Source organism: Prunus mume, linkage group LG5 (genome assembly GCF_029339155.1).
Source record: "Prunus mume cultivar Tortuosa linkage group LG5, ASM2933915v1, whole genome shotgun sequence".
In the NCBI taxonomy this organism is placed as follows: Eukaryota; Viridiplantae; Streptophyta; class Magnoliopsida; order Rosales; family Rosaceae; genus Prunus; species Prunus mume.
In genome coordinates, this window is record NC_142702.1 from 12,388,787 (window position 1) to 12,414,884 (window position 26,098).

Below are 26,098 nucleotides of genomic sequence, written 5' to 3' on the forward strand. Positions count from 1 at the left end.
ATATCGTTTATAGCCTAAATTGTCTCTAATTTCATAGATGTTTATTTTTTTTTATTTTTTAATAAAAAAAAGTTTAGATATTGTAAGAAAACTATTATTTTTAACAAGCGACAGTTTAAAGCGATACTGTAACTTCTGGTCCGGAAGTCAATGCTCTTTTCTTGGTGTAAAGAAAACTACTTAAATACCCTTAAAAGGTGATTTACATGGGCTAAAGAAAAAGAAATGATACAATAGCGGACCAAATTTCATTTATTTTTTCATTGGTGTTTCATACAAAAGCTGGAGAAATACAAGTAGAGTACAGAGAGAGGGAGAGTTAAGTCAGCGAGATGGTGGTGAGTGGTAAGTGCTGGTTGGTAATTGAGAGGGAAGGGGTTGTCTGAAATAGAATTAATTTGGCTTTCACTTTTAAATTGAAATTTCATAAGTGAGATGACAACTACAGAAAAATTCAAATTGCCAAAAAGTGAAAACTGGGTGCAGGGCTTTTGGCTTTTATATGTAATTGGGTTTTAATTTTGAAGGTACTTAGGTCTATTTAAATATATTATAAAATTAATATTAATGAAAATTGGGTGTGAAATTTAGGCCAACCATAAAAACTCCTAACTTGCATTGAGGATGCAAATTTATGTTGTTTTTTTTATTATTATTTTTTTATCATTACTGATGGAGAATTGATTTGAATTTGAGACGTCTTTTGTGATTAGGATTAAAAACTAGTTGGTTTTGTATCTAAAGTTATATTGGTATTCCACGCGTAAATTTTTCTAGCTCGAAGTTGTGGATTTGTCCTGCGCTGGTGGGAGTAGTCAATTTCTTCATAAACTTTTCTTCGTTAAAGAAAACAAAAAGTTATATTGGTATTGCGCAGTGGGTGTAGTATCTTACTAAAAAGAAAATTGCACCTTGATTAATACCGAAGGAAACGAGGGATTTTATCCTGAAAAATGTTGCAGCTTGTTTCCTAATCATTAATATCTTATGAGTTTTTTTAAGTATGATACAATATGTGGGATTAATTAGACCATATGTTGGATTAGGCCAAGCTCTAGCCCAATATGGATGCCCGTGTCTCTATAAAGGCCTTTCCTCGGATCTAGGTGAGCATCTTTAAGTGAGTGTGCAAAGGACTACACGTCACTATCTTTCGTCTTCAACGTAATAGATATCTTAATACATACTTCTCCCCAAGTAGGCAATGTTGCCTACTTCGAAAGGAATTCGTGTATGGGCCTCCACCTATTTTTTTATAATGAAATATCCTCTCCATTTAGTTTTCATTTGGTAGTTGACACATAAAATATTTATAAAAACAATACACGTAAAAGATACAAGTAAAAAAGTTTAACAACTATTTGGGGTGTTTAGGAATCTAAAAACATAAAATCAAACACGTCAAGCGTATTCATCTGGATCCTAGTCATCGAGTTTAGTCAAAAAAACAAATTATGATAGGTCGGAGATAAGAAAAGATACGTCCGAATTGGAAAACCCAAATTGTTTAAAGAAAAAATCTTCTTGGGTCGGCTTATGTATTGAATGAAAAATAGATGATATGTAATTGTCACGGCATCAAATCCAAACTTGTTAAAGGGGTTGATTAATGACAAAGGCATGCCAAATTAGTTTTTTGTTTTTTTTTTAAATTTAAAATTTATACTCACCACATCACATGAGCTTCTAGATTGAGAAGAGTCCAACAAATATTGAGCCAAATTTAATGTCAAGAATTGACAGGAGAGTGCGAGGAAGTACTAAAAACTCAAGTGTTGTTGAATTTTCTGGGAAAGGGGAGGCTCATAAATGAAAAGGCTGACTATGTGAGAGAGTGGGGCAAACTTTAATTTTATTAATGGTTTTTGCCACCGTTTATACTGGTTGCTTTCAGGTTTTAGTCTAAAACCGACCGACAATATCCATGTGGGCGAAATAATTATTGGTTTTCTTTCTTCTTTGGTTTTTTTTTTTAATATTTATTTTTTATTATAACAACCTGCCAGAGGTTCTGGTGTCTTAAATCCTGGTAATTTTATTTGCACCTAATTTTTCCTTCTCTACCGGTGTGTTGAGCAGAAAATTTTGTTTAAATTCATGATAACCAGTTAGCAAGTTTTTAGGTCGTGGTTTAACTATTTAACGGTTCGAATCATGAGATAATATTGTAAAGTAAGCTCAAACGTAGGTGTGAGATTTTGTCATAAAAGGCCTCAATGTTAGTAATATCAGTAGCAGAACCATTCATTTTATATTGTATTTTATTGAATTAAATTTTAAACGTGGGACCTATATTCTTTAACAGTTATTAACTTCCCAAATCATATAACAGGAAAACATTATATATGTACACATGTTCATCCTTAGATTAATCCCAAATTAAATATTCAACCACTCGAACTTCAATTCTGAATGGTTATTCTAGCAAACTTTTCAAAAGTTTTGGAAAAGAGGCTGCGGAGAAAAAGGAAAGTAAAAGTAACTAGTGGTGCCGTTTGATGAGATGTAACAGAGAAACGACACACCATTGAGAGAGTAGAGCTCAATAAAGGTGTCAAGTCAAGGTTAGGAGTCAGTATTTAGGACCGACACTTTCAACCTAAACTATTTTAAGGTTTAAGAACTTATCACTGCCCGCCAATTGGCACTAAGTTTCAAAGGATAATCAAGTTAAACCATCTTGGACTCAGTGGCGGATCCAGGATTATGTGGCCAAGGAGTTACAGTGTAAAAGTTCCGAAATTTTTTTACAAAGAAAATAATACTAAAAAGATAGAAAAATAGTATTTCCATTCATAATTCAAAACAAAACCAATAATACAAGTTACAATTGTCCACGACGAGTTTTCATATTTTGAAAACGTTGCATTATAGTTTCGTTATCAATGCAAGCAAAAACATATCTTTCAATGTAAACAATCAAGCTATCATTCAACCATTTATCTCTCATTCTATTGCGAAGTAGATTTTTAATAATATCCATGATGGTTGCAACAGGTAAAACCAAAGCCAATGTAAGAAACAAATACACATAAGGAAATATTTTATGCATTCCTTTCTCCACCATTTTTTTCGCAAGACTATCCCTTCCAATTGAGAAAAATCACTACTCGAATGCATATGATGAAGATAAACACCAAGTTGATCTTTAAGCATCAATAAGTCTCGATTTGAAAAATCTTGAGGATAAAATTAAGTAAGATGAATTGGCTTTCGTTTGTCAAAATCTTGAGTGATGCATTTAAGCAAGTGCGATAAGTTGTGCGAGTTCAGTTTGTTTGCTTGATCACAATTGTTTCAATGTGTGTAGTTTGATGCATCAAATTGAAAGTGACTTCTCTAGCTTGGTTGTGAACACTACCAACCGGTCCCACATCAAGGTTAAATCTTTCTTTCCCCTTCTTCTAATTATTAAAGCCTACCCTAGTGAATACATCACCACCCACTTGATCAAAATTAGGTTTAAAGAGATAACAATGAAGACAAAACGCAACATCTTTAGCTATATTATATTCCAACCAATCAAACTCATCAAACCATTGAGCAATGAAGCGTCTATTAATTTCTGATTGATTAGTTTGTGGGAATTTATAACTTCTAGGTTGACAAGGTCCTTTTTGTAAATATGCTCTTCGGATCTTATATTGAATATTAGGATTATAATCCGTCATTCGAGTTCTTAGTCCAAAGTTTGCCTGAAGATTAGCCAATATCTCATCTACTTCAATTGGTCTTGCATTTGAACTACCCGGCGGAGAAGGACTATTCGTAGATAATCTTCTTTTAAAAAATTGTTCCATAAATCAACACATCAATTAATTCAATCAATCATTAATTTTTAGGGAGACTTTGAAAAAACACAAAGGAGAGAGAAATTTTGTAAAAGAACCCAAAAAGGACAAAATTGCCCTTATTTATTTTTGGATTTCCTAAGGAATCCTTTACATTAGCATGTCTTTGATTTGAAAGTTGAGAGGTTTTTCTGTCTTTTTTGAAAAATCTTTGGCTTTTTCCAAAAGTGAATTTTTTTTTTCTGGCTAAAACCTAAATTTACTTAATTGTTGTGTTATCCAAATTATCATATGAATATGAAAATGTCAATAACCCACTATCAACATTCAATATACAAAATTATCATTTCAATCAATATTCAATATACCAAATTATCATATCAAATATCAATTAGTATTTAATAAACCAAATTATCATATCAAATATCAATCAATATTCAATATACTTAATCAATCCACATTATCAATCAAGCATAAACTCAATCAATCTACATTCTCATATCCATAATTTTCATTCCATAAAAAAAATATCAATATCGACAATATATATCATCACTATAAATTTATAAAAATAAATTTTGCTTACTTGTAGTTGAAAAAAAGGGGGGCTGACGGCGGCATAACATGGTGGTGGTTGGCACCGAGCCACCGGCGAAGAGTTGTGATGGAGGTTGTTGGAGGTTGGGAAGAGATGTGAAATTGGGAATAAAAGGGGTTTGGAGGTGCTGTGCAGAGTTGGGTAAGTGCTTATGTTTTTTTTTAAAAAAAAAAAAATTAAAAAAATTTAAATGTTAAAAACATGGCCTAAAACGACGTCATTTTGAGGTTAGGTCAATTTAAAAAAAAATTGATTGAGCCTTGGACCAAACGACGTCCTTTGGCAAGGCTCATTTTAAAATGATGCGAAGCGCAGCTGCAGAGTAGAGTAAGCAAATGGGCTGGGACTTTCATCGAGGACTTGGTGTGCACACAAGGGGTCGTTCATGAAGTCCACAACCACATTTCCAGCATTCCAAGGGGTCGTGCGACCCCTCTTGTCCCAACATGCGTTCGCCCCTGCTTGGACCTCTTCTTTTTTAACACTTTTTTAAAATAAAAATAAAAATAAAAAATTATTGAGAGGAGCTACTAATTAACTCATACACACTACACGAATGTTATGACTTGAACCCAAGTTTTTTCTAGGGCAGTTGCTCCAAACCACTACACTAGTGGGTCCTTCACAATTGGACCTCTTCTTTTAAGTCAATTGGTTACATGATTTCTAATAAATAAAATATCTATCAAGAGCTAAATGTATGATAATTTATCATAAAATGGATAAAATGTCAAAGTATTCGATTCTCTCTATCCAATATCGCTTATATATTAAAATTGAAAAGGATCTCCTCTAATAAAGTGGAGAGTCTAAAGACTAGATACTTAGTAAACTAAATGGTCAGCAATGGCTCATGTCAAAATCAACTATTTAAGTACAGCTAATCTAGTGATATTTCTCTTCTCAAAATAGAAAATGTTCCAAATTTGAATATTCCCTTCTGTTGATCTAAAAAAATAAAATTAGTGTTTTTCTTACGAAATATGAAAAAGTAAATAAACAAAACATTTATGTTGCCTTGGGAGGACCACTGGCCATATAGAGTTGGAAATAGGTCACTGGGATTCTTCCTCTCTTCCATAATTCTTTGAAGACAACTTATTGTAGGAAGGAACAAAAGAAGTAATAAGAAAGCTAAATATCCACCTCAAGTTACATATATAATATCTACTTTGTCCTCATTATGCAGTCACAGATCCTAGAGAAACCACGTCTTGAAAATAGAATCTTGCTAAAATGGTGAAAAAAATGTCCAAGGATTTGGATTTCAACTGTCCCCAAACTCTGTAGATACTAAATACTCACTCATCTCTGTCAGCACCACCATATCCTCCTGACTCATATATCTCATAAGTTAACCATGTCTGCTCAGACTCCTCCAAACCAAGCCATGCAGAAGAAAACCACCAGCAACTTTTCTTGACACAACATTCCTCTGGAACTTGCTGCTTCCAAGATTTTCATGCTTTTTTTTAAATTTGTTACTAACTAATACTTGTTGGGTTTCGTTTGAATTTGTTTCCTTTTCTAGTTTCACCTCAACTTTTTGATTTGAAGTAGGCTTGTGTGAAGAGAAATATATAATTTTACAAAGGGTGATAAAGAATCAAAGATGGCGGCTGCATTGGCCGGAGATGAGCTTGTGGGGTCAGTGAGCAGTGGGAGGAGGACTCATGGATCAGTGAGCAAGAGAAGTTGGGCTTCGACGAGTTTCCGAGAACTGTGGAGTGGGCAGGGGGATGTGTTTCAGCGCAGTGGGAGGTTAGCATATGATGATGAGGAGGAGTTGAAGTGGGCTGCAATAGAGAGGCTTCCTACGTTTGATAGATTAAGAAAAGGAATGCTTAAGCAGGTTTTGGATGATGGAAAAGTTGGTTATGAAGAGATTGATGTTACCAATCTTGGGAGGGTGGACAAGAAGCATCTCATGGAAAATATTCTCAAGGTTGCTGAAGAGGACAATGAGAAATTTCTTCTAAGGCTTAGAGAAAGGACTAATAGGTGATATTATTATTTGTTTGTTTTTTCAAATATTTTGTGGTGGTAAGTATTTTTTATATGGTGATTTTACAATTAATATTTGATTTTGTATTAACAGGGTTGGGATTGAGATTCCACAGATTGAAGTCCGGTTCGAGCATTTATCAGTAGAAGGGGATGCATATATTGGAACCAGAGCACTTCCCACTCTGCTGAATTCCTACAGGAACACCATAGAAGTACTTTGTTCTGTTTTCTGCTTTTCTGTACTGTTTCATTTGAATTTACTATGACTGGATTTCTTTTCTAGTACAAAATAGAGGGTAATTCTTGTTTCCCCCTTTCTCTGTAGGACAGTAAACCCAGGATTTTTATTTTTATTTTCTTTAATCAAATGTGATAGGATAGAGCAGTACATAGTTTCATGCTTCAATGTCGACGCTCTTCGATCTGTAAAGGGCAGTTTGATCATATTCAATAATATCAAATGAAATAAGCAGCCTCTAGGATGATAGTAAAAGTTCATACTTCCAAAGGAGATAAGGCTTCAACCTAATGTATGTATGTGTCTACTGATGGATGACTTTTGTTTACACTTATTCTTCTTTTCAATTTTGTTTTTCATGTAGGGAATTCTTGGATTTGTTAAGCTATTCCCGTCAAAGAAAAGAGTAGTCAAGATACTTCGTGACATGAGTGGAATAGTTAAGCCATCAAGGTAATGTCTAATTAATTTTATGAAGCAAGCATGCACATGATTTCTCACGTTGTTTATTTTTCCCAGTTTACAAGTTGAATTTGGTTGTTCAGTGATTCCTAGACACACATTGTCAATCAGAAACCCAGATGTTCTCTAATAGGATAACTTTTCTGTTGTGATTCTGATTTAAAATGAAGTACTAGATGGATTGAGTATGCATTTCACTGATTTTGTTAGCATTTTCCAGAATGACACTGCTTCTGGGACCTCCGGGATCAGGGAAGACAACATTTCTTCAGGCACTTGCTGGCAAGACGGATAACGATCTAAGGGTTCGGCATTTCCTTCTTTTGAACACTAACAATGTCTTTCAAATATTGATGTCATGTCATGTTAAGCTTCATTCACCCTCAGTCCAATTGTTCATCATGCAACATGTAGCGGATGCTAAGATGTTACTAAAATGTTAATGATTTTTGTTAACTCCAATGTCATCTTATTTAATACATTTTCCATTTGTTTCTTTGAAAGGTTGACCGGTTCATAAAAATTGTAATCGCAGATCTGGAAATTGCTATCAGCCTTAGAAACTCCTTTCAAGAAGATTGCACAAACTATTTCTGTAAATCTTGAAATTCTGATTGGACACTGATAAAATTCATAACAGGTATCCGGAAGAGTCACTTACTGTGGTCATGAATTTTCAGAGTTTGTTCCTCAAAGAACATGCGCTTATATCAGCCAGCATGATCTGCACCATGGTGAGATGACAGTCAGAGAAGCATTGAATTTTTCAGGAAGATGCTTTGGGGTTGGAACCAGATACGAGCTACTGGCGGAATTATCTAGACGAGAAAAAGAATCAGGAATCACACCGGATCCTGAGATAGATGCCTTCATGAAAGCCACAGCTCTGGCAGGACAAGAAACCAGTTTAGTAACAGACTATGTTCTGAAGGTTTGTTGCATTCTTGTTGGTTATTTATTTTCCAACTAACTACACACCAAGTCTTACAACTGTAACTAATTAAAAAACTGTAACAGATACTTGGATTAGATATATGTGCTGATGTTTTAGTGGGTGATGAGATGAGAAGGGGCATATCTGGTGGACAAAAAAAGCGTCTTACTACAGGTGTGTATAAAATACTCAAAAAGCAAGAGAAAAATACTTATCTGACGTAGTTCTATTAGTTAACTATGCCACCATGACAACTTTTCTATTAACAAAATGCTCATTCCTGATAAGAACTTGGTCCTGATGAATGCAGGAGAAATGCTGGTTGGACCAGCAAAAGCTTTTTTCATGGATGAAATATCTACTGGTTTAGACAGTTCAACCACGTTCCAAATCATCCAGTTTATGAGGCAGATGGTTCATATAATGGATGTCACCATGATAATTTCTCTTTTGCAACCTGCACCTGAAACCTTTGAACTCTTTGATAACATTATCTTAGTTTCGGAGGGTCATATTGTCTACCAAGGTCCACGAGAGAATGCACTAGAATTTTTTGAGAGTGTAGGTTTCAAATGTCCAGAAAGGAAAGGAGCGGCAGACTTCCTGCAAGAGGTTATTTCTAGAAAGGACCAAGAACAATACTGGTTTAAAAAGAACGAACCATACCGATATATTAGTGCATTGGAATTTTCGGATTATTTCAAAAACTTCCACATTGGCCAAAACCTGTCTGAAGAACTTGGAAATCCCTATGACAGATCTAAAACTCATCCTGCAGCATTATCGAAAAAAATGTATGGGATCTCAAACTGGGAACTCTTTAAGGCATGCTTTGCAAGAGAGTGGCTATTGATGAAGCGCAACTCCCCTCTATATATATTCAAGACAACACAGATCACAATCATGTCAATAATTTCCATGACCATATTTTGGAGAACAGAAATGAAGCACGGCAGATTAGAAGATGGTGGGAAATTTTATGGTGCACTATTTTTCAGTCTCATAAATGTAATGTTCAATGGGATGACAGAGCTTGCAATGACTATATTCAGGCTTCCTGTATTTTTCAAACAGAGAGATCTCTTGTTACATCCAGCATGGGCTTTCTGCTTACCAATTTCGGTGCTCAGGATTCCTGTATCATTGATAGAATCAGGAATATGGATCATACTCACGTATTACACCATCGGTTTTGCTCCTGCAGCTAGTAGGTATGTGCCTGAATGTGTAACCATCATGTGCATAGAATTCTGTTGATAACACCTACAAGTGATAACAAATTCTTTAAATTATGATCAGTAGCACATTTCAAACTTGCACAGGTTTTTCCGCCAGCTATTGGCGTTATTCAGTGTGCATCAGATGGCCCTATCTCTGTTCCGTTTCATTGCAGCTCTTGGAAGAACACAAATAGTTGCAAGCACACTTGGCACCTTCACGCTGCTATTGGTTTTTGTCCTTGGTGGATTCATTGTTGCCAAAGGTTCATTGTTTTAGTCTTTGTGCTATCTATACAGTTAATGACTCAAGCAGCTACAATCCCACACATTCCTAACTTGTTATCCATTTTACTTTGAAGGAGATGTAAGAATTTAATTAGTCCTTTCGTGCAGATGACATTGAACCATGGATGATATGGGGCTACTATATTTCTCCCATGATGTATGGACAAAATGCCATTGTCATCAATGAATTTCTTGACAAAAGATGGAGTGCAGTAAGATCTCCTTCATATTGTCTATCAATTTGTTTCCTTTGAAAGCTTTTCTTTTTAGGTGGTTTGCAGAGGAGGCTCTCTTTTGGAGGCCACAGCTATTCTTATAATTTGACTGACAGAACACGTTTTCTCTGTTACAGCCCAATATTGACCCAAGAATCTCTGAACCTACAGTTGGAAAGGCTCTTCTAAAGACCAGAGGCATGTTTACAGAAGAATACTGGTATTGGATATGCATAGGGGCACTCCTTGGCTTTTCACTGCTTTTCAACATCTTGTTTATTGCAGCACTGACTTATCTGAACCGTAAGCTATAATTTCTCATAATAATCATTATTTCAGTTATGTGATTAAGATTTTGAGTCCAATAATGCTTTCAAAACTATATGTAGCTTTCGGAGATTCTAAATCCATTATTCTGGAGGATGATGACAAGCATAGAAGTAAAAACCAGTCAATGTTAGATATAATGGGAGGCGCAGAAATGAGTTCAGCATCCACTGCCCCATTGTCGGAAGGTTCAAGACCTAGAGTTGTACATACTGCAAATATTGCTTTTAAAAAGGAGGTAAAGGAAGCTTGCTAATGATGACACTATGTGAATAACAGGTATCGATATGGCCGTGAAGAAACCTAAGAAACGAGGAATGGTCCTGCACTTTCAGCCTTTATCACTTGCATTTGATCATGTGAACTACTATGTTGATATGCCTGCTGTAAGTCCTCTATGTGTCCTTATACAACATGCAGCATTACCATATGATAAAATTTTAAAGCTCTTTGCTTTTAAAGAAAACAACTAAAGTGATTTAATAAATATATATTTGAAAACACTGACAAATGGGAGCCAGACAACTACCCTTTTAACTTAGCAATGCACTGTAACCAAAATTGATTAATTTCCAAATCTCTGTTTTTGTTTGTATAAGCTGTAGATGGAGGTATGTTGTATGAACTTTATAAAAGTTATAAAAAAATAAAAATAAATAAAAAAACTCAAATGAAGGATATTTTCAATATGTGTGGTCATTTGCCGAAATAAATGCTGAAAGTTTTGAGTTATTCATCAGGAAATGAAGAGCCAAGGAATTGAAGAGGATCGCCTCCAATTGTTACAAGATGTTAGTGGTGCTTTTAGGCCTGGCATTCTAACAGCATTGGTTGGTGTAAGTGGTGCAGGAAAGACTACCTTAATGGATGTGCTAGCAGGGAGGAAAACTAGTGGTTATATTGAAGGAAGTATCAGCATTTCTGGTTACCCAAAGAACCAAGCAACTTTTGCCCGAGTTAGCGGTTATTGTGAACAAAATGATATCCATTCTCCAAACGTAACTGTTTATGAATCTCTTCAGTACTCTGCCTGGATGCGCCTTGCTAAGGATATTACAAAGGAAACACGACAGGCATCATCTTTTGACACAAACTTTACTTTTTTATTTTATTTTATTTTATTTTTTTTAAGTGTCTGTACCAAATGCAGTCTTGGGTCTCCCATATAGTGTTACACACACAGATATATAGGGATATAGGGATTGCCTCATAAATACTGATTGTGTTCAGTTTAGTTGTTGCTATATCAACAAGTCATGGATTTGTCATATTGTATTTATCATACTTTTTCTCCCTTCTGATATCTAGATGTTTGTGGAGGAAGTCATGGATTTGGTTGAGCTACAGCCACTGAGGAATTCCTTAGTAGGCCTTCCTGGAATAAATGGTCTGTCAACAGAACAGAGAAAGAGATTAACCGTGGCTGTAGAGTTGGTTGCGAATCCCTCTATAATCTTCATGGATGAGCCAACATCAGGTCTTGATGCAAGGGCTGCTGCAATCGTCATGCGTACAGTGAGAAATACTGTGAATACAGGGAGGACTCTTGTCTGCACTATTCATCAGCCAAGCATAGACATTTTTGAAGCCTTTGATGAGGTATCTGTCATTTCTCATAGTCAGAAATTCGTAACAAAATCTTCTATTTGTAATTGTTGTTAGCCATTTACTTTAATTCACTTTGATCATTTTTCTCACAGCTACTTCTGATGAAGAGAGGTGGACAAGTTATTTATGCCGGACCCCTTGGCCGCTGTTCTCAAAGGCTGATAGAATATTTTGAAGTGAGTATCACTTGTTAAATGGTCATTAGAAACTGATGTGTTATAATTCCCAGTACTTTCAGTCAAACAAAATGTCAAACAAATTTCTTTAACCTCCCGCAGGCTATTCCAGGAATTACTAAGATCAGAGATGGTTACAATCCTGCAACATGGATGTTGGAAATTAGTTCTCCTACAGTTGAGACACAACTCAATGTGGACTTTGCTGATATATATCAGAAGTCTGAACTTTATAAGTAAGTGGGACATTTAGGCCCTTAATCGTCACTTGCATCATTGTGCTGCATTTAGAGCTAATCATTCTTCAGTAATAGGCTAACTCAAAGTTTATATCATTTGCTTCCTCCTTCCCAGGAAGAATCAAGAACTTATTGAAGAGCTAAGCACTCCAGTCCCAGGATCCAAAGACCTTCACTTCCCCACTAAATACTCTCAGTCTTTTCTTACTCAATGCAAAGCTTGCTTCTGGAAACAACATTGGTCATACTGGAGGAACCCGCCATACAATGCCATCCGGCTCTTTTTGAGCATGGTTGTCGGTACTATTTTCGGACTTATTTTCTGGAACAAAGGAGAAAAAACGTAAGTCAGAAGGTCTCTAATTTTTCTGCTCTTGTCAAGATATTTTATTAAAATAAGCATGATGGTCACGGCTTAGTTATCCGTAATAGGATTAAGCATGCAACCCTAATTGGCATAGCCTCACTTGCTGGCGCATTATTCTGAATTTTTACTGGTTGATATTGCATGACTGAAAGAAAAAAAGGAAAAGGTGAGAAAATAAGAAAAGCTATTAACCTCATTATCTTGTTACACCATAGAACTCTGCATAGATACAATTATAAGTTCTATCTATCTCATTAGGAAATCATGTCATGCACCTCTGTTCATCTTACCAGCCTCTACAATCAAGTACACTAATCTTTGATTTTGTACTGTTACATGTTTCTAAAGTTTATTGGAAAATTTTATCTTAATAGACACAAGGAACAAGACCTACTCAATCTGATGGGAGCCATGTATTCTGCCATTATCTTCCTGGGAGCCACCAACACTGCCTCAGTGCAGCCTGTTGTGGCAATTGAAAGAACAGTATTCTACCGCGAAAGAGCAGCAGGGATGTACTCTGCGTTGCCTTATGCATTTGCCCAGGTAAAACAAGCCGAAACCTTGATATTAAGCCGAGTAGGAAAATATGATGCAAGAGTAAATTCAAAGCAACAACTTTTGTCATAGTCAGTATATTAAAAATCTTATGTCCTGCAGGTGGCAATTGAGACAATTTACGTTGCCGTCCAAACTCTGGTGTATAGTCTCATCCTTTATTCAATGATCGGCTTCCCTTGGAGAGTTGACAAGTTTTTTTGGTTCTACTACTTCATATTGATGTGCTTTATCTACTTCACATTGTATGGCATGATGCTTGTAGCTCTCACTCCAGGCCACCAAATTGCAGCCATTGTGATGTCCTTTTTCCTAAGCTTCTGGAACCTCTTCTCTGGTTTCCTCATCCCTAGGACAGTAAGTATCTGCATTCCGTAGGCACACATACAAACTATGAATTGCAAATCTTTGAGTTAACTAGTCCACAGATTAACAAGAGATTAACATGTTAAGAAGATTTTCTCATTACAAAGCAATCATATACAACAATGCTAATCATTTTTGTTTGACTTAAAACTCAGCACTAGCAAGCCTCTGACAAATTGGTCTTTAGGAAAGCTGCCATGATTAGAATCAGATCTAACTTTGACGGAGCTAATGATTAGAGTCATAAGTCTATATAGTGGCATGATAATATTCCTCATGTTTTATGGAGCAAATGATTTTAGTGAAGAGAAAGGATGACAGCCTCCCCATTTAATGACTTTAAGTAGTTATTTAAAAACAAATTATGGCATTTTATACTTGCTCATTTTTTCAGCAAATACCAATATGGTGGAGATGGTACTACTGGGGTTCTCCGGTGGCTTGGACAATCTATGGACTTGTGACTTCCCAAGTGGGAGACAAAACTTCATTAGTTGAAGTTCCAGGACAAGCTCGCATGTCAGTGCAGACTTACCTTAAGACGAGATTAGGCTTTGAATATGACTTCCTTGGAGCCGTTGTTGTTGCCCATATTGGTTTCGTGCTCCTATTCTTGTTCGTCTTTGCCTACGGCATCAAGTATCTCAACTTCCAAAGGAGATGAGGAAGCATACTGGTTTTACTATCTGTCAAAGTTTTGTAAATTTTTCACAGCTCCAATTGTATTTGTTCTCGAAAATACTGATATATGTTGAAAAAGGAAGTGAGATTTGCTTTACAAATCAGAGAGGCAGCACATTGCTGGATGGAAGTGATTAGGCTTCCCAAAAATATCATTATTGAGAGGCTAGTGGTCAAAACAGACGCATTTTGAGCACACGACAAGGCACAAATTTCACCAGAGAAAAAGGATGACAATGTCGGAGTGGATCTTTCTGTGTGGCATTTGTTAGTATGTCCTTGGAGTGGATCTTTCTGTGAGGCATTGAAAGAGACATTCAACCACAGAAGTTATGTGTGTGTTTAGGGTGTTACTTGTCCTTGGTAAAACCGACTTGCGAGGAAAATATACCCATGTCTTTCAGTGTTACCTTGAATTATAACCAACATTGTATGTTTTCATATATAAGTCCTTCAGTCTTACCCTTTGTGTACAAATTTAATGTTAGAAATGCATTAAATCTTTTCTAATATTAAATCAGGAACACAAGGATGTTGGCATCGCTTGCTAAACAACCTGGTAATTTAAGCATGTTTTGTTGTCAGGACTGTCGATATATTAAGTTTATTCTTGCTTGAGTATATGTTTCAGATTCATATATAAACCATTCTGAATTTGCAGTTTGAAAGATAGTGTAATTTGCATCTTAGGGAGGCCATTTTTTGCACTCACACTTCGCACTTCCCTTATTTTTATTGCCTACACTTTTTTTTCCTCTTCTTCTTAATACAAGTGATAGTCCAAAATACAAGGGGTAGGCACACACGCACTACCAAGGTGCCATTGGAGTTCGAACCTGAGATAACTAATATACTAGTTAAATGCCTTTTTCCACTGAGCTAGATCTCGTTGGCACCTACACATCTTTTATCAAAACATAAAACAAAAAACAAAAAAACGAGTGTGCAAGTGCACAAGATAGGAGTGTGGAAATTGTCACCCATCTGTTACAAACACAACTATAATCTACTTCCACAAGAACAAAACCAAAATTACCAAAATTTAAATTTAACAAAAGGCAAACCTCCTTGGATCATAAAAAATCCATCTGCAGCATCACGCATTTTAATAGTTGTGTTTAAACTTTTTAGATTGTGATCTTTTCAGTTGGCATTTCCTTCCATTCAAATAATGAAAGGCAAATTTTTTAAATTGTTTATTTTTATAGAATCCAAACGGCATTTCATTCATGAAACTAGTCCAACACAGGATAGGCAGCCTCAGTAATGGAGTTAAGCCAACTTGGCCTTTTACAAACATGACTACAAATTACAACAAATCAGCTTTTTTATATAATGGAAGGTACCACGTCTTATATGACGCGCAAAATATAAGGCTTTCCATGAGTTCAGAATAGAGAGTATTTGCACTAATAATAAAAGCTAGAGGTGACTTCAGTTCTTATGCATGATATTTTCTGTTCTGTTTTCTTTCGAGTATCTTTTGAGGAAAGTACAACTAAACCTCCTTGAATTAGTGTTTGTGCACAGCTATGAGCTACCTCTCATCAGGTTTGACAGGAGCATCGGCCAGGTCCTGAATCTCCTTCTTGCTCTTTATCACAGTCCAGTTCCTGGTATGGAAATCTACTTTATCCAAGTCCTCCACAATCCCCATATACCCATATAGAATTTGCTCCTCCACGTTGTCTCCCTGCATTCCTGCCTCTCTGATTTCTCCATTGGAGGATGTTGCTTGCTCAAAATCTACTCTCCCACGCTTATGCTCCGCAAAATGCTTATGAATTCTCTCTGCATCCCCCAGTCCAGTAAAAGTTCCTAAGAACTTCACCACCAACATACTCTGGTCAGCAGGCTTCCCCAGGCACATCTTGATTCTTCCTTTGATTAAACCTTTACCTGCCATTTCAAGGAGAACCCAAAAGATTCAAATCAGATAATTGTAAACCTAGCTCCAAGTAATTCAAAAATCTACGAATGCAAAAGGCATATTGATATGATAACCCGAATATTGTCACTGATTCAGATGCTACATGCTAACAATTTTAGCTGATAGAACATGATACAGTTCATTCTTCTTTTCTAGTTTCACTTCATTTTTCTAATGCTTTTCCTATCAACTTTATGCTCAAGCATTTGATAGCCTTAGTACATCGGGAAATTTTCACCATTGGGATTTTTACGACCAAAGTCACTCACCTCTTAGAAAAGCCTCAAGCGCTTCAATGGTAACCACCTTCCAATTTTGAGGATTGTTGTCTGACATAGAAATATTGTGGACAATAATAACTGGAGGCCAGAGAATCAAATCTTCCTTCTGAGCCAAAGCTTCTGCCTTGGGCAAGATATGGGGAACCCATGTGACAGTGTCAGAGGGAACAACAGTACTCCACCCCAACAGAACACAAACTGCTTTGAGAAGGCCCAAGTGCTGTGCCCTCAAACCAACTTTGTGAGACATAAATGCATGTGTTACCAAACGTCGAGTGTCCATGAACTCCTTTGAGAAGCTGTAACAGCATAGATAAATAAACAAATGAAAACTGACATATTACTTGTGAGTATAACTTCTACCCAAACAAGCGGAAGGCAGAAACATCAACGGTATCCCATTTAAACATGCTAATCGATACCATATTCAAATTCCATGCCCTAACAAGTATCATATATGCAAATAATAAAAAAGAAAATTAAAAAAAAAGACTTTGATATCTTCACCAAGGATAAATAAATAGTGAAAACAAAAACCAGAAACTTTTTGAAGACCCTCAACTGCTACAGCCTTGTTTGATTTAAATTAATCATCTTGTCTCTCATTTGCTACAAAGCTCGATTACCTCATATCAAGTAAAACACATTCATAAGATCCGATATTTATATCAGCAACAAACTACCACAACCTCCTTTTATCAGGCTTGGGATAGACTTGTATCAAATTTAAGACAAGTCTGACACAGAAGATATCCTCATAAAAGTACAAAGTACACATCAACCTTGGAGCAGTAACAAAACAAAACAATGCCCTGTCTAACACTCGATAAGACTTTGTCCAATGATTGCTTTCTTAATTTCACCCTTGAAGCTTTATGACATTTTTTTATATAAAATTTCTAATTTGGGTTCTAATCGTCTTTTCTAAAAGCTCTTAGTTATCTTCCACAGCATATAGGAAGTAGCCTACATATTCAAGAACTTCACAACCAAAGAAATATTTGGTCTTCCCATGTCACCTGAAAGATCATGTTAATACCATGCAAGATTGATTAGCAAAGTATCCTTTCCAGCTATTTCTTAAAAGTCATTCAGCGATCTCTTGGGTTTGGTAAAGAATTCTAAACAATAGGCAGCTTAATTTGCACAAGGATGTATCCAAACTTGCTTATCACCTCTCAGCCAGCAAACCAAATGGTTGATGTCAATGTCACTGACTTCTTAGATCATTGCGAAAGGGAACTTTGCGCCTACTCATGCACAGTGTATTCCAACAGAACCTATTTCTCCAACTTCCATTGCAAATCCTTCTTTTGCATTCCTTATCCAGCTTTATATGATTTTCCGCTGGACGATGACCCTTGTGTTATCAAACGGTGTCTGCCATTCCCACTAAGAAAGCCAGGTTACTTAAAATTTCAACCATAATTGGTGAATGAACTCCAAAAGCACCATTCTCTATTAGTTGGCGTTTGCCGCACGACCAACATGGAACAAATCAAAAACCACATAATTTTCACGAAATTTAAATGTCATAAAAAGCAACTTGAACTAGCATCATGGCGTAACCTTTATGGCTTCACCCACATTTGTGGAGCTCACCAGAGATTCATGCCTTCCTACACTGAATTGATTCCAATTCACCACCCACCTCTAAACATTAACCAGATAACTATATAACAAAATCAAATTATTGGTCATGTAAAAATCCTAAAGAAAACCCTAGTAACAAAAGCTTAGAGTTACTGCATGGGAGTAATACTTAAAGTTTCCTGAATGAAAAGATCATAACTGGAGCCCCACTTGAAAAGAATATGATAGAAAAGAAAAACAGACCTTCGGCCACATACGATGCAGAACAAAGTACCAGCCTTTCCTTGTTCCTTGTATCTTCTCTGGACAGCCGTGTTCATATTTAGCTTTTTAGAGTACTTTAAAAAGGCTTCATGTACCATTTGCATAAACTCCACAGAATCCTCGGATGGCTCAGGACCTGTAGAGCTCATCCCATTTTCTGATGGATCAGCATCATTACCATCATCTGCATGGACATCTTCTAGATAATTATCATTTCTTTTCCAAACTCTGTTCTGTTTGTGAACACCACTTTTTATATCAGTGTGGTTCAACTTATGTCTACTTAATGAACCAGGTTTTCGATGACCCTTTAAATACCGATCACCATGTTTATAAAATCTGACTGAATGACTTTGTGCTTGTGCCAAAGAGCGTTGAGATGGCAACCAATCATCGGATGCATATTCATCATGATAGTTTCGCCCAACAAACCCCCTCTCAGCCTTACTGTATCTATTATGGTCAAATCCAGCTGAAGCAGATGTATACAAATTGCCTACATCTCCATCATTCCACTCTTCACCACTATCATATAAATCCTGGAATTCTCTAGACCTCCATTTATCAGACATAAATGTTCTAGGATTATGTGTACTTGTATCTTCTCCAATAACATAGTTTCTTTTGAGCACCCTATCTGATGGTTCATATATTCCAAGCTCCTCTCTCCTAATCTGCATTCCAATAGTATGCCTACGCATTTCTGAATCATATGTAGGCAGAGGAGACAGCCTGTCCTGATACTTCATACTCACATCTCTTTCCAAACCATAATCTGCTTTCAGGTGTGAGATCTGACAATCCTGTGACGCACCAAAATGGCATATTTCATAATCTTGTGACATTCTCCTTCCAAAGTCGTCATGTGTGCATCCAGAACCCAAATATGTCCCACCATGTTTTGATGCCTCTGATATCCTGCTTCTATCAGGGTAGTCTGATAATGATTGCCTTTGCAATGTAGGATTATTCAGCATAATGCCCTTTCTTGAGTTTCCAGAAGAATCCTCAGTATTATCTAATCTGTCCATAGCAGGGTTCATAATACTAGGTCTTGAAAAATTTCCATGATTATAAACCATTTGAGTATGATCAATGTTTAGTGGTGCTCGTGGATGCATCATTTTGTGTAAGTCATCAGATGGATATCCACGATCATCAACTGCCATTCCCCTTGATTTGGTGTGAAAATAATCATCATGCTCACCTCTAGTAGGACTACATCTCTGGTAAAATGAAAGATTCCTCTTGCCAGAATCAGGGTCTCTAGAAGAATCGGCTAGTGGCCTTTGCTTATAGGCATTGATGCTAAAGGAATCTGTAAGTTTCCGGCTGCTACTTGAAAATTCATCCAAAGAAGGCAAGTGCATGCCACCCCGATAAGATTCCTGAAATTCACTCCTTATGCCTGTGGAGGAGCTAGCAAGGAAATCCTCCGAATGAGCACCTGACATCATGGGGTGAACACCATCCCTTGAAGGAAAAATGGGGTTCTCTCCTTTGTAGGATTTCGTCACCGGTAATCTATCCAAAGCAACAGGATCCAGATAATGAAGTCTTTCTTGCTCAAAATGGCGTATATTCATGCTTCGTGATGATGATGGCAAGTGGGCACCACTCTCCCCAGGAGTTATCACAGGATATGGGTCTGGAGGCGGCCAATATGTTCCTAGTACAGTGTTATCTTCGGTAAGGACAGATTTTGATCCCCTTACCGCACCATCTTCCATAAGCACTGATTTTTGACTCAACGTCCCATGTTTATCACCAGCTGACAATCCGATTTCATTTAATTCTTCTTTACTGATTCTAGAATCATTATGGTCAGACCCGTAAACTCGTCTACTATTCAAATCATCAGTTGCATTATATGTTCCAGGCTCAGCCAATTCTTGTCTGCGTGGTAACTCCGAACGAACTGGTACCTGTGGCAGCGGTGAATAATTCCTACGCAAAACCCCAACCCCTTCATCAAAATGCGGCCTTTTCCGCATGTTGCCAAAAGGTTGCACTGGTGACGCCGATCTTGACCTCTGCCTCACACGATCAGTCCTACCACCACCCAAATGCCAACCATAGTCCCTCCTATCAATATAATCAGTCCTTTGACTCACACCCACATCCTGTTGCAATTCGTGAGGGCTCAAAGTCCCCCTAATAGAGTGATCAGCCGCCTCACGCCGTATATTACTCCTCCTACTACCACTATACGGTTCAGGACCCGATTCGAGCCGGTTGTGGGCACTAAATCTAGAAGCTGGGGATTGCTTATTGAAATTATCATGCTTCCCGGATTGCATTTTGAAATTCACAGCTACTAGAAGCCCTCAGGTTTCTATTTCATATATAATTGAATAAATATTATGGCAAGAGCTTGAAAACCCTAACCCTAGTGACACACATCCAATCACAACCTTAACAACACTCGTACAAATGGATAACAAACAGATATCACCACACGGAAATTGAATTCCATGGAAAGTGAGAATTCTCAGAAGAATTTCGAACCTTTTGTTGCAAATCCATGAAATTATTGTCCACGAAGAGAATCGATCTTATTGCAGAAAAAAAACACGATCTTTCTGACTTTCGCTTATTTCTTCTCCGATTTTCCGATCCGTGAACCACAAACTTGATGCTGCTGCTGCTTCTTCTTCTCAGAATTTCTGGTTCGAGCCAACGAGCATGAGAAATCGTTCCAGCTTGACTTGGGAATTTCTTTGCTTTTTTCGCTTTTGGTCGCTCAAAGAGTTTTCAGAATTGGATGAAAATTGGAAGTGGAAGATTCGTGGTCGCTCTGCTTTTGGTAGTGGGCACACTATATTAAATTTTTAATTACTTTTTAATTACTTGGGGGTGAGGGTTAAGAAGGATAATTATTTAATTTGTTAGTGGACGAGGATCGTGTGATCCGACGTGACTGTTTTGGCTTCATCTCCACCGTTTGTTTAGAATACTTTTCAGGTCATATTTTACATTTGGGTTTTTAACTATAAACGTCCCTGAACTTTACCTCCAATTGCAATTGGGTCCATACACTTTTTTTTAGGCAATTACATCCTTTAACTTCACAAGTTGTTCCAATTGGGCCATGTCATCCAAGTTTGTCAATTTGTCCGTCAAAATAAGGGGTAAAAGCGTCCTTCTGAGCTGCAAAATGATTTTTTGAGAATGATTATAAACAAAATTGAATAAAAGAAAAATCTTGGACAAAATTTCACCGAACCCAACTGTGATTAGCAAACCATACAGCTCAAATTGAGGTGGGTTCATCTTTTATGAATTCTCATAGCAAAGACCACACAAATTTTGTACTTTCTGGTGAAAATATAGAAACACTGAAGTGTTAGAAGAGAACCCATTTCTTATAATTACCGTTCGAGCCTTCTTGGCTTTCTTTTGAGCGAAAACCACCAAGCCTATTCTTCTACCTGACAATTTACAAGCTTTGCCATTGCCACACTTTCTTTCACTCTTACATAAGATCACACTGTCTCTCTCCCTCTCACACATACATTCTCTTGGGCTTATATGAGATTTATGAACAGGTTTGCAGACATGGAGCTGGTCATCGTGAAAACTCCAATACACCCCTCACAACAAGAGCATGTGCCATTGACACGGTCAAACTTGACGGATTGTGTTATGGCAGGACCCAATTTGAACTATTTGTAGAGTTAAAGGATATAATTGCCTAAAAAAAAAAGTTCATAGACCCAATTGCAATTGGGTGCAAAGTTCAAGGACGTAAACAGTTAAAAATCCTTTACATTTTTACTAGAGTTTCAGGTGCCCACATGAGGTTTGGCCTAAGGCTTAATTATACCAATGCCTTATGAAACTTCAATCAAATCCCAGTTTACTCTCTCAAACTCAAAATGGCCCACTTTCATTCATTGATCGAGGTTTGGTGACCCAGTTTGCCATATACTGTCGACTCCATCTAAAAGTTTATTAACTTTGATGACGTGGCAAATGAAGGACCTACTTTTAGGCTGATGTGTCAATAAAAATAATAATAAAAACCTTAAAGTAATAAAACATTAATATTCTTTTTAAAAAACTAATATTTTTTAAAACATAATTTAAAAATAATAATAAAAATTTCTCAATCGTCATCCTCTCTCTCCTCGAGCCACCTTCTTCGACCCAACCCACAGATCCGCCAGTGACCCACCCCAACAAACCCCTGCTTAGGAATCGCTCCCCACTAGCTACCCGCCTCCCTCCCCATCTCTTCGTATACAACTCCCTATGACCCACAACCAATCTCAGCCCCCACCCCTCCTCAATTCATGAAAATAATATAAGAAAAAGAAACAAAAATAAAAAAAAATTGAAAAAAAGAAAAGAAAAAAAGCTAGCCAAGTCATCCCTTTCATGTTAACACAACCACCTCATCCCATCTCACCACCCCATCCTCAAGCCCAGCCACCCCACCTCCACCCGCCTCCCTCTCTCTATCTCCCTATCTTCCTCTCTCTCTCTCTCTCTCTCTCTCTCTCTCTCTCTCTCTCTCTCTCTCTCTCTAATTTGTTGAACTAGCCCGCCTAGATCTAAACTCCACCACTATCGCAACCCAATTTGTAGCACCAATCCGCCCCTCTTTTCTTCAAGCTCGCAATGTACCCCTAGAGCGCCGCGAAGAACGGTGACATGTCGTTCATCTTCGTCCTCATCACACCATCCAGATCTGAGAAAGAAAGAGAGGGGGAAAGAGAAGAAGAGAAGGATGAATAGAGTGGGAGAGAGGGAGAGATTGTGATGGGGATGGATTTTTTTGGTTACTTTTTAAATTTTATTTTGTTTAAATGTAGTTTTTTTCTGTTTTTATTTTTAATTATTGAAATATTTAATTATATTTTATCTATGTAGAGGCGGGCTTCACTTGCCGCGTCTCCCATTCAATTGGTGGATAATGATCCATGTGTACGAAATTACAAAACACCTATGTCACGTCATCAAAGTTAACAGACTTTTTGATGGTGTTGAGGCCAGGAGGCAAAGTGGGTCACCAAACCTTGGTTAAGGGATGAAAGTGGGCTAATTTGAGTTTGGAGAGGCAAAGTGGGATTTGACCGAAGTTTCAGGGGCCCTTCTCTTTTGAAATGGAATCGATGAAAGCGAGAGATTTACAAAATGTAGTCAAGGTTTAAGCTTTTTAATTGTTTGCTTGCTTTGTTGGGTCAGTTCCAAAGGTGTTGAGTTTGAAAAGTCTAGAATAAAAAATTGTTGTGGTCCCCTATGTCTTGTTATTATGTTTTCCTATTTACTAGTTATTTATCGATTCTTTTAGTGCTTTAAAAATGTTAGTTGCGTGTGAATCTTGCTCCATTGTTGTTCCATGTCTATTTACTTGGTAGTTTGGTCTTTGTGTTTGTTGAAGGAAAATATGAACCTCCCAACATAATTTCACCACCACTAATTAATTAATGGGGTTTTATTATTTTAGGTTCGACTCATTCGAGACGCAAGTCTCTTAATTACAATCCCTTACTACAAGGAAAAACCTTTTGATTCCATCATAAAGAAACAAAACGTGTGTGTTTGGTCTTGCAGCTGCTCCCAAGTCCAACCTCAGGGTGCCTATGTATCCATTGCAGGAATCAAGCCACTCGTAGTTCAAAGATTCGCAATGAATAAATGACTCATCACAATTGGAGGAATTTGAATGAATTTGATTGAGGAGTGTTTGAATGAATTTAGCTGAATAAACCAGGGATTTGATATGGAATTGTGTTTGGGATGGTTGCATCTAGATTGAACCTCTAGATTGCCTACTTACCCTTTCAAAGGGATCAAACCAACGTAGTTCGGAATTTGGTAATTAATGGGTAAATGTGGCCCACTAATTGAGAATTCGTGTCTTTGGGACATTTTGGGGATTTTCATAGGTAGATGACCTATGGAAAAAATTGAAAATTAATGGGTAAGTGTGGCCCACTAATTGAGAATTTCTGTTTGAGAGATTTGGATTTAATCTCATTGGAATTTTCATGGGTAGATGACCCCTAAAAAATTGGATGGTTTTGTACCACTTTCGTTGTTGTCAATGTCCAAGAAAAATAATGAGTAATTTTAATTATCCCATTAATTTTCCCCTAAAAAGTGACAATTGCATTTGGGAAAGTGTTTTGTCAAAATTTGGTTAAGATAAACCAGATATTTAAATTTGGTTGCGGTTGCGTCTACGTACCCTTGACGAGATCAAACTGACGTAGTTCCAGAATCGCAATGAGTAAATGACTCATTGAGGAGGGAAATTTGATTTAAATTGCGTGGTTTTGTACCACATAGGCCTTTGATGTGGTTTTGTACCACTTGGGCCTCTGATGTGGTTTTGTACCACTTGGGCTTCAATTTGTTGATTTAGGAATTAATGGCATAATTTAAGCACATTATTCTATAATTTGCGGACTTGAGACTTTGCACAAACTGTTCACCAATTGGAATTTTTTAATGACCAAGCCCGTTGTATTTGAGACCGTCGAGTCTTGGAATGTCGGCTTGAGACTGATTGGTCTTGAGATGTGAGACGAGCCTCGTGGGTATGGGACCATTATGTCTTGGGCCATCAAATCTTGCAATTTCGTATTAGGCTTATTGTTGTCACGATTTGGTAATAGGCTGAACCTTCACAAGTCTTTACCTTTCTTGATCACGTTTTCTAAACCCAAAGCAACAACCCACATGGTCTTTCAACTTGCAAACTGAGGTCCTTTGTGACCTTTGGCTATTTTGTTTGCTTGCTTTTATCTTGAGTCTGATTTTTGTGCAGGTGGAGTTGGAACAAAAGGGAATAAAACCACTTTCTTCTTATTTTCACGAGGTGGGTTCACCTTCACAGGCTTTTATTCTTTTTTTTTTCTTCTTCTATTTACATTCAGCAAAACGTAGTAAACCAAAGGCCTTGCTTTGCTCCAGCTAGACCCCTCACGTATTGGTGCCATTAACAAGTGTCTTTCAATTTGATTAAGACACCCAAAGGATAAAAATCCTTCTCCAAGTGAAGTATGGATTAAGCTCCTTGTTGATTTGGAACTGCTGGATCATCCAGTAAAGTAAACTTCTTGTCCACATAGGATTGGGACATATGTGTTTTTCTTATAAAAAAAGAAAACATATGTGCACCAGCAAACAACAACAAAATGAAAGTCTTAATATCATTCTTTGTTTGCATCTCCAGACCAGCACATAGCCCTGGTCAAAGCCACCTGTTGCACCATCAAAGAGAAGAGGATTTCACGTGGTATCCCACATGCCATTCTTTAGTTCTTCTCTTTTATTTTTATTTTTTCTATTTATTGATTGAACTAACTAGGATTTTTGCATGGACAACAATAGTAGTAGCAATAGAAGACCCTCCAATCAATTGGATGCTTCTGGGCTTCAGTCTCGCAAGTGACTTGGAACCAAAAGAGATAAATTATCTTATTGTCCCTTGCGTGCTGTAACTTTCCTAAGGTCAATAACCGAAGACAAAGGGAAAAAGAAATCCTCTTGCCTTTCACGTGGTAACCCACCCCATGAACTCCTTTTTCCTTTGCTTTTTTTCTTTTGTCTGTTTCCATGCTTCTGACCTCTTGTCTTCTCTTTTGTATGTAGAGACTGTGCTGCCAGCTTGAAGGCTTTGGAGATTTCTTTATTTGGTGGAGAAAACCATTTGTCCTTTTGCTTCAGAAACCAAAGAGAAAACTTGTGGTACTTGCTTTGCCAACTCCTTTTTTTGTTTGTTATTGCTGTACTTTTACCATTGCTCATTTCCTTTTCTTTTACTCCATTTCCAGTCAGAATAAACCAAAGAACCATTCAAGAGAGGGAGGAGGGGCTGTGCGACACATCCCCTCTTTTTTTTTTAATTTCATTACTCTTTTTTTGTGTTGTCCCTTGTTTTGTCTTCTTGCACAAACATAACCAACCACCATATTCATTTTACTTCTTTACTCCCTTTTTTAGTC

General features: G+C 37.1%; 2 protein-coding genes across 2 annotated transcripts; one reads left to right on the plus strand and one right to left on the minus strand.

Moving 5' to 3' along the window:
- The first annotated feature begins 5,407 nt into the window (after window positions 1-5,407).
- On the plus strand, window positions 5,408-14,693 carry LOC103331148 (pleiotropic drug resistance protein 2-like). Its single transcript, XM_008233754.2, has 20 exons — window positions 5,408-6,390; window positions 6,488-6,608; window positions 6,999-7,087; window positions 7,317-7,401; window positions 7,737-8,027; window positions 8,114-8,204; window positions 8,341-9,241; window positions 9,353-9,513; window positions 9,644-9,747; window positions 9,888-10,053; window positions 10,140-10,265; window positions 10,357-10,463; window positions 10,818-11,150; window positions 11,386-11,676; window positions 11,778-11,861; window positions 11,964-12,097; window positions 12,216-12,443; window positions 12,842-13,013; window positions 13,128-13,382; window positions 13,786-14,693. The coding sequence occupies exons 1-20, from the start codon at window positions 6,002-6,004 to the stop codon at window positions 14,053-14,055; spliced, it is 4,398 nt and encodes a 1,465-aa protein (XP_008231976.2). The 5' UTR covers window positions 5,408-6,001; the 3' UTR covers window positions 14,056-14,693.
- A 688-nt stretch (window positions 14,694-15,381) lies between these two features.
- On the minus strand, window positions 15,382-20,959 carry LOC103331149 (uncharacterized). The gene is made up of 3 exons (XM_089052670.1): window positions 18,120-20,959; window positions 16,272-16,582; window positions 15,382-15,971 (listed from the first exon to the last, which is right to left on the minus strand). The coding sequence occupies exons 1-3, from the start codon at window positions 20,438-20,440 to the stop codon at window positions 15,610-15,612; spliced, it is 2,994 nt and encodes a 997-aa protein (XP_088908796.1). The 5' UTR covers window positions 20,441-20,959; the 3' UTR covers window positions 15,382-15,609.
- Window positions 20,960-26,098: the final 5,139 nt, after the last annotated feature.

Excerpts from the sequence above, each read along its gene's own strand:
- LOC103331148 (XM_008233754.2), top strand. The coding sequence starts at position 6,002 with ATGGCGGCTGCATTGGCCGGAGATGAGCTTGTGGGGTCAGTGAGCAGT. Across the intron at positions 6,609-6,998 it reads CCTACAGGAACACCATAGAA|GGAATTCTTGGATTTGTTAA; the intron begins GTACTTTGTTCT and ends TTTTTCATGTAG. Across the intron at positions 9,242-9,352 it reads TTTGCTCCTGCAGCTAGTAG|GTTTTTCCGCCAGCTATTGG; the intron begins GTATGTGCCTGA and ends AAACTTGCACAG.
- LOC103331149 (XM_089052670.1), bottom strand. The coding sequence starts at position 20,440 with ATGCAATCCGGGAAGCATGATAATTTCAATAAGCAATCCCCAGCTTCT. Across the intron at positions 16,583-18,119 it reads TGCATCGTATGTGGCCGAAG|CTTCTCAAAGGAGTTCATGG; the intron begins GTCTGTTTTTCT and ends ATGCTGTTACAG. Across the intron at positions 15,972-16,271 it reads GCTTGAGGCTTTTCTAAGAG|GTAAAGGTTTAATCAAAGGA; the intron begins GTGAGTGACTTT and ends TTGAAATGGCAG.